The sequence below is a fragment of the Centruroides sculpturatus genome, unplaced genomic scaffold, assembly GCF_000671375.1.
Source record: "Centruroides sculpturatus isolate CEXI.00-Female unplaced genomic scaffold, Cexi_2.0 scaffold49, whole genome shotgun sequence".
NCBI lineage: Eukaryota > Metazoa > Arthropoda > Arachnida > Scorpiones > Buthidae > Centruroides > Centruroides sculpturatus.
The window spans coordinates 749350-758774 of record NW_019384317.1 but is presented as its reverse complement, the minus strand read 5'-3'; the positions used below and the strand labels follow the sequence as shown (position 1 = coordinate 758774).

Sequence of the window (9425 nt, the reverse complement as noted above, 5' to 3'; positions counted from 1 at the left end):
CACTTAAAAATAAAAAGTATAAAACATGTCTCTTATATTCATCTGTTACTTCCATTTTAACGAAAATAAACAACTGAAATGTTCCCAATTCTGAACAGTATTATATGAATGAGATCCAATTTAACACTTCAGTGTATAAAGTATCACATTAGACTGGCATTTTTAACAGCAAAACAAGATTTTTCTCAAGGTCATAAAATAAGCATGAACTTATGGACTTACCTGATAATTTGTGGAATTTTTTACTTGATTTCAGGGGAGGGCAAGTGACCTGTTTGCCTCCTAGAGTTTGCTCTGGATCTCTAAAAGATGATTTTTTACCTGCGGCTCCCTTGAGATTAAAGTGTTGCCATGTGGACTCATCTTTAGATTAATAAAAATCAGGAAAATAAAAAATTCAGTGTTAGAATGTCAGGGAAGTGGGATATAATTTAATTTGGAATCCATGTATAAGTTACCTATGCCTTCTAATGCCTGAAAAAGTGAAGAGAATTGAATACTCTTAACAACCCCCTTGATGATCTTGTTCTGATAGGGAAACATGACACAGCAATCCTGAGAGTGCTTTCCTGTAAGTGGACTCGGCTATATATTTTTTAAAAATCTTCAATTGTTTGTTGAAGTAGTTTAAGTGAAAACAACTATATATAAAAATAATATAAGGATGCAGCTTGTTTTTTTTGTCATGATCTAAAATCTACTAAGATAAGATGATAACATATTTATTATTATTATTACTATGTTGGTATAAATGCAAAACTTGGCTGATATTGGTGCCAAGTATCAAACCAAAGCCAACAAACCAACACACAGTTATTAGCACAATTGTTTTTTCTTGTGTGCTGTCTATGTAGTGTTGTATAAATGTTTTGAATAAGATGTGTATAGTATATATAGTATCAGTAAAAGAGTAGATTAGCAGCACAGAATTTATATCTTACCCATTTTCTATAGTTTTTTTTTTATTTCTTGTGTGAATTCTATGCACTTATTGATTTTAACAATATAGATATTTTACAAATTATGGCAATTTGAAATAGATATATCTATAATGAATGTTATTTTAATTTGGTTTGTTATGTTGAATTGTTTTATTGCTAATTAATAATCTTATCTTAATATATTTTGTTGTATGTTTTGGTACATGAGTATATATAAATTCCAGCTCAGTATACTTGCAGTAAGACCTGAGTGTTTAATAATTTATTTTGTGTGTAAATCTTTTGACTTATGTCTATTAATTAAACTGTATGTAAGCAATTTAAGTGCTTTCATCCAGCTGTGGTATGTTGCGTTGTTTCTAATGTGATTCAGCATTTTCTAAATGTGTCATCTGTAAAAGTTTTATGTATATATTTTAATAGATGTTTTCTGTAATTTTTTTATTTGTAGGTCTTATCTTGTATGACAATTATGAACTCTCATAAAATACTGTATCTCCAAATAGGTATTTCCAGACTAGACAGTAATTTGATGCAAATTTTTTTTCCTGTTAAGTCATTTCATTAAAAATTTTCAAACTGCATTACATTAATATGTTCAAATTGAGTCTCAAGTCAAATCATTTTGGTAATTCAAGTCCGATTTAACTTTGAGTTGACAGCATTTGTAAGAATTCATTTTATGGTATTTATTATGAGCTCAAGTATTTTAACAATTAGAACCACACTCATCAGATATGGCTGTCCTTTCTATACCTTGTTAAATCTTTTCTTTTTCTCTTTACTTCTTCTTATATTTACTTTTTCCATTTCCTGTGTAAGACCGAAGGGCGAGAAATAGACAAACAAAACGAAATTAATTAAACTAAAAATACAAAAAAGTTTATTTGCTTGCCCGGTTGATGCAGGTTACAAAGGATACCAACTTCACTCTATATCCACCGAACGAGACGCACATTTAATGAACCACCAAGTAATATAATACGCAACAGGAAAGTGCGCGTGTAGTTTCAGTCCGGACCGACCAACCAATTCCTTAAACTAAGTAATTTATACTATTTTCTTATTTCTAAGTGTTAGTATTGAATAGAATAGGTTTGGAAGAAAAAGACGAGAGATAGGACAGAGGGTACCCAAACTTGGTAATTGGTGCTCCTTGCGATGGTCGATGCCTCTTGTTTCTCGCAAAGTTCATCCCTTTTTCTCTTCCAGTTCCTGGGTCGTCGCCTATCCGATATGATGCTGGACCTCCTCTCAGTTAAGTTCCTTTTTCTTTTCTCGTTCCAAAGTTCTCTTTTTCTTTTCTCACTAAACGATGCTGAACTTACAGGGAAGACTTTCCTTTTTTTTTTTTTTGTCCACTCCTTCCCCTTCCTTCCTCAGTCCCACGTCCTTTCTACTCCGCTATCACTCTCAGTCTACCTTTTGTTTCTCTTCTCCACTCACTCCCTTCATTCTCCCCCTTCTTAACTCCCCCTCGTTCCTCCTCTCATCTTAGTCCACTCATATCCTCTCACAAAAGCCTTCCATTCATTTCTTTCCTCTCAGTCCACCCACACACTAAAGTCAATGGGAAGAAGATAGCATTATAGAAGAGTAAACAAATAGGACAGACGAAGATGAAGTGAAGATAAATATACAAATCATACAGTTTAAAATATGGCATGTAGCCACACCTGTCATTGCCTACACTGCTATACTTTTCATTGCTGCATATCTTCTCTGCTTCATTTCTTTTATTTCTTTTTTTTAAATCACATTGCCTCTTTTATATCTAGCAGTGGGATCATGGGTTATCTGCCTCTAGGTTCATTTCTAGTGTTACCACCCATCTGGTTTTCACCCGGACAGTCCAGGGATTGACTCACTGTCCAGGTGAACTATTAATTTTGTCTGGGAATTTCGTAGAAATTGTGAAATTACGATGAAACAAAGTTCTTGCAAATATTTTTACAAATTTACACTATTTTAACAGTGAAAGAGCTCACACTCACTGAAACTCATCTGCAATTCTGCCATGTTAGTCTGTTTATGCCGACGTGTGGTGCGCAACCTGTCGACCTTTTATTTTTTATTTTTTGCATGTATGATTGTACACATCTCCAATATCCAATAGAGCTAAGTCATCTGTACCCATTCTTTCTTAATTTAGAGTTACTTACATTACTCCTACACAAGTCCCTAGTCCCTAACTGTAACTGATTTAGAACTGGCATGCACGTTATTCTTCACATTGTAAAATGACATTGCGCATGCATCAGGAACTTCTGTTCCTACAAACTTCTGATAAAAGAAGCTGACTGAACTAGCAAGAATTCTAGTGGTGGGAGGAGTCAAGTAGTAGTTAGAAACGAGTTCAACATCGCAGCATAACTATGTGATGTTCGTTGCAACAAGTACAAAGTTCCACAAGTGGAAAGGTACAAATAAATACTCATTAGGTTTTTCAGCATAAAGTTATTTATTATCGCTTCAAACAAGTTTATTTTTCTTTTTTTGGATCCCAACACTTCAAATGGTTTCTGTACACACAGGTGTTACAATTAATTTGATCAATAAAACAGCAAGTAATTGAGCGACACAATTATGCACAGGCTGAAACTTATAACTAATCCTTATACTACTTACAACTAAAGAAGCAAAAAAAGAGAATAGACAGATAAAAATAATTTAAGATGAAGATGGAAATACCTGGGATTTTCTTGAGTTCGTAATCTTGAGTGGGACACCACTCTGGAGCTTTACTTGGAACGTTACTTCTCATCCTTCCAGTGGGCCTCTCGTATGGTTCTTTCTGTGGCTCCTTTCAAGGTCTTTGTTTAGGAATTCCTTCCTATAGATTCTCTGGCTCCACGTAGTCTCCAATCGTCTTATACTCGATCTGGAGTGCTACCTCTTTTCATCCTTATTCTTCGGAATTCGAGCCCAAACTTTTTTCAAAACCTCATAGTCTCCGATTGTCCTACATGCGATCCGGAGCACTACCTTCTCTCTTCCGTTCTTGTCAAGAACGGAAATCTCCAAGAATCTCCTGTCTCCTTCGTTCCCCAGCCTCAGGGCCCTACTTTACCTTTTGTTCTACTGCTCATTTCTTGGAATTGGTAATCCCACCCAAGGGAGAAAGGTTGGAAGGGAAAGTTCTAGGAAAAGTGAGAACAAAGGAACAAAGAAAGATTTAAAAATAACTAAAATGAATAAATATATTTATACAATATTATGGCCAACGGCCACAACTAGACTTATCAAGAATTCTGCGTTATTAAACACTGCCCTGATCTGCTGTCTGGGTCAGCGATTTTGAAAAGGTGGCAACACTATTCATTTCTATCATTCTAAAAACAACAAACAAAAGATTTTTTGTTGTTTTTAGAATATTTGAAGGTGCTCACCCAGGTAAAATGAAGTATTTAGTCGCAGATGTGAAAACAAAGGCACACAGGTCAAAACATTATATCAATATGATAATAAAAAAATGGTTCATAGACTACAAAAACTTTAAACAGTTACAATATTAATTTGCAATATATAATGTTTGTTTAGGAAGTTATACCACCAGAAGAGCCTAAATATATTCCTATCATAACTAAATCATCATCATTGTTTCGCAAGATAAAAGAACCACCATGGAAAAGCTATCCTAAATTGCCAATAATTCAAACTGCTGCTGATAAAGAATTAATGGTGAAAGGTAAGAAAATTATTCTTTATATTGTTAGTAAGGTAATATTGAGTGTCAGCGTGTCTTGTATTGTGTCAAGTTCTAGTACATTTGTTAAAAGTTTATTAGTTTTTTTGGTTTATCATTATTGATTTTCTTTTTCTGTGAGTTATTTATTATCTAATATGAAGAATTAGAAAGTTGAATGCACTTATTTGATTACTTTTGCCTTTAGAACCATCCATTAATTACATATACAGTCTAAAGAGAGCAGGGTTGTGAAAAGTACATCATTGTACACAGTTGGGAGGGAGAGGGTCAAGGCATTGTGTACATGGTCCATGGTATAAGGTATTAAAAACAGTCCATGGACTTTTTTATGATACTAGCTTACCCATCGCGCATTGCTGTGATCTCAGAAGAAAGGAAATTCAAGCAAACTCGTTATGATAAAATTAAATTTACATTTTATTATTATTCATTTTCATCGGGAAAACATTTCAAAGTGTCGTTTCAATTTTATTTATTTATTGGAGTGCTTTGTGGATACACGATATTTTTTGTTTTTCCGTCTGGTGCGTACACGAATAAATCAAAAGGTTTTCCGACATGTGAGTTGGCCACATACAGTTGTCCAAGCGAGAAACACGGATTCTTTAAATTTAGCCCACATACTCGCAGAGATTGTTAGAAGTGCGATATTCCCCATTTTTATATATTTTTTTTAATCCTTCATAATTTTGATTATTTAATTGCTCCTTCCTCACTTCCTTGGCATGTTGTGAAATTTCTCGTAGTTGGATAATAAACCATTTTATTGTAATTTGTCTTTTTAAATTATTTTGAGTCAATATTAAAATTTGGAAAAGGGGGATCCCTAGATCGGTAAAATAGACGAATTTCCTTCTACAACTTCAGTTGTTGTTCATGATACAGTTAAGGCTTTAACAAAGTTCGAGCGATTACGTAATTAGCAAAAATAAGTTGAAATAAAGTAATTAAACAAAAATTGTAACAAATATCGTAAATAATAAATGCATATATAGAGATATTTTTTGGAGGGGGGAAATGGTCTTCACAATTTGAAATCGAATGAACACACTGTGCTCGAATGCTCGTGTAAACGCGTGCCATCTATCGTAGGGTAAATGCCAGAAACCTTCGTGGGAGTGTATTAAAAAAAAACTTCTCAAAGCTTAATGGAAATCATACTATGCCACAAACCTTCGCTGGAGTATATTAAACAACTTCCCAATGTTTCACGGCAATCGGATAAACGGTGTGGTAATGCATGAAGGACACACACACAGACATACATACATTCATTTTTATATATAGAGATTAGTACATACAAATTTATTTATTGGGCTAAAATTTGAAAAAATTGTAGAATATAAATTCTTACTGTTTGTATGTCCTTCCTTAATCTCAAGAACAGTGTTAGATAGATGAAATTTGAGACCAGATATGGAAAGCTTAAGGGCAGGAGGCACTGATTAACTATATATGAACTTTCAGTCTAGACCAGAAATAATGTAAATTCAATTCAAAAATTTTCCCCCGAATGGAGTTACATTGATGAATAGCATGACACTGTTGTTATCAGGAAAAGTATAATGTACAGGGATAAGACACTACAAATTTGAGATTGAGAACATATATTTTAAATTGAATAAATTAAGAGTATGATTAAATAATTGCTTATTTTATTTACATATTTATTGCAAAATTACAATGGTGATGCTGTAGAGCAATGATTGCCTCCTTCAAAAGAACAATAAATAACAACTCCAATTAAAAATAAAAAAGGGTAAAAATTATGAGCAAAAAAGAGAATACAAACCTGACATAAACATACAAAAAAATAATAAAAATACACAATGGCTTTATAACTCTAAAAACTTACAAGATTGTGAATTTCCAATGCCACTTTTTAATAGAATATATACCATTTTATAGAGAATGCTTTTTTGATAAATGTACTGAAACTCTGTTTTTCTTTGTTTCTATAAAAAAAGCCAAAAAAACAGGATTTTTTTTCTTATTTAAGCATCATAATTAATGTAAACACTAAGCAAGAAGCTACAATGGCTGAGTTGTCTGGTTCATTGGTTCTGTGCTTTGATGTGTGGATAGTTGTTGTTTAAAGAACTATTGATAAATTCCCCTGTGCATTGTGTTTTTGCTTTTCTCCACTTAAATATCTTTTCAGATTGTGTAAATGCTTATTATTAACCTACCTAGTAAGTTTTAAAGTGCACATAACAGCTGTTTTTGTCATTTTTATTAATTAGTATGCATATGTGTGCAAATATTAGAATATTTGACAGGCAGTAGTAGTCTGTTTTGTTTTGAAAAGTATCTAATTTAAGATAAGCAGTATTCAATGAGAAAAAATGGATGTTTAGTGTTTCACATAATTCCTCTGCAAATAGATAAATTTTAGTATTTTGTCTATATGTGGTTTAAAAGTTAACTTATTTTTTAATTGAAAATTATTCCTAAGTTGTTAATCATGTTCGTTTAGTCTTGACTGATTGTTAACCATAAATGGAAAACTGAATGGCGAGCATAATAATGAATAACACATACTATAATGGCAGATTTGGAGATATTGATTTTAAAATTTAATTTTTCTAGTCTATTGGCTAACATAATTGTCTTTTTGTAAAGTTATTGGATCATTATTGATGAGTTTGATATTGTCAACATATAGTAAGATTTTTGAATTGAGTGGGTTTAAGGAACTATTTGTGTTTGTTGTAAAGAATAGATTACTGATAATTGACACTTGCTGAACAGGGTTAGGGGGAAAAACTGCAAAAATTGTAATCACCTAAGGCAGTGGTTCCCAATTAGCTGAAAGCTGAGAAACCCCTTTTGTTTTAAAGATAAGCCAGGGCACCATAATTTTTGAAAGGTTTGATATCTATATAGGTATCTGTAATTGAGATATAAGTAGCAATATTCAAAACATACAAGTATAATTTGTTTGTTTTGAATTTTTTTGTAATATTTAACCTTTATAACCTCCTCTAATAACTCTTATTTATAACAAATTAAAAAATATGACATGTACAGTATAGCAGATGTTCAATCAAAATATCATGGGAGAAATCATGCCTCTTTTTGTTTTGTACAGTTCCTTTCACATCTGGTCAATATTTCCTAATTTTAATCTTAAATCAACATCAAGACAGTTTCTGTGCTTGTTCACAAAGATATATGGAACAAACTGGAACTAGATATTTCAAAGCTTTTTCACCTAATTTCTCATAATCAGAAAATACCTTCACCCAGAATTCATCAAGTGTGCATTCTTTTAAAAATATTTTTGACACATCATCACAGATCATATCAGCAAGCTTATCTTACTCCTCCTCAGAATGAGTTGTTAATTGTACCTCATCATATTCAATAATATTTATCCCTGAGTTTTCAGGATTTGACACTGGGAAATAATCTCTGAAGCTAGTTGTTAAATCTTGCAGATGCTCAGTTATGACTTCTTTAACTTATGATGACAAGCCTTTGCTAGTGGACTTCTTCCAGTGTTGGGATATTATTGAGAATACCATCTTCAGCTTAGCTTGCTCATAACCTTAATTTTGTAACCATTACCTCAATCTTATGTACTGTACAACATAAAAAATAGTTTCTATAATATATTGAATGATTAATTGTTTCTAGAAACAAATTATGATTTTTTAATATTACATTTTGTTTAGTTAAAAATTACATAGTTTTTACTGATGATAGATGACAATTAAAATTTAATGTAAAATTTAAATAAATTTAGAACTATATTAATCAAAAACTATTTTATAATTTAAGATTTTGGTTTTGAAGCTAACTGATGCAAGAATGATTACTTATATTTACTTAATATATGTTAGTTATTATTTTTATAGTTAGTTATATACATTAAATGATAATTTTCATGTTAAATTTTATTTTTAATTTTATTTGAAACTATAAAATAATAATTTAATAATTACAATATTAATACATAATTTAATCATTTTTAGGTGCAGTTGACTATTATGGCATTACCGATCCTTTAGAATGGATTAGGATATGCAAAGAAAATCCATCCATTGAGTTTTTATATCTTGTTCCAATGATGTCAAAAGATGATGTGAATTATAATCCATATTATTTAAAGTAAGTAGAATAAAATATAACAAATACACTAATAGAGCAAAAGAAGTAAGTTTTTGTGAATAATTTTTGCATAAAATAGCTTGGAACTCATCTGAATTTGCATATTCAAAAATTTTATTATATACTGAAATCAAATACAGTGGTGCCTCATACAACATACTTAATCCGTTCCAGGTGTATGTCCGTTAAGTGAAACGTCCGTTATACGAAACGCATTTTTCCATAGAAATACATGTTAAAACATATAATTCGTTTCCAGCATAAAATAACCGTACTGTACCATAAAAAATGAAAATGAAGCAGACACCAATTATGCCGGGTAGTCAGATGTTGTGAGGAGGAGGAGGAAGAACACTTTCTTTACACATTCATACAGATACAGACTTTTTACACATTGCAGCGGGTTTTTTTTATTGTTTTTTAATCGGAGTCAGATTCAGGAGAGGCTACCGAAACTTGCAGGGTCAACTTCTCTTGTTCCATCCTTTGTTTTTTGCCCGCTGGCTTCTTGAAAAACATGACCAAGGTGGTCTGTTTCTCTCTCGTCTTCAACACCTGTCGGAAATAATGGACAAAAAAAGGACAAAAGTGTCATCGTAGAGATCATTGATCCTGTTGGCCTCAGCTCTGTTTGGATAATGAGTGTTGGTAAACTCCTGAAC

At 32.0% G+C, this 9425-nt stretch overlaps 1 protein-coding gene across 1 annotated transcript in view; it reads right to left on the bottom strand.

Annotated features, from left to right (window-relative positions):
• Positions 1-4021, bottom strand: part of LOC111623965 — a 53982-nt gene extending 49961 nt beyond the window's left edge. The window contains exon 1 of the mRNA XM_023366709.1: positions 3633-4021. Coding sequence (XP_023222477.1) covers positions 3633-3705 — 73 coding nt within the window. The 5' untranslated portion in view covers positions 3706-4021. The remainder of the gene's footprint in view (positions 1-3632) is intronic.
• Positions 4022-9425: the final 5404 nt, after the last annotated feature.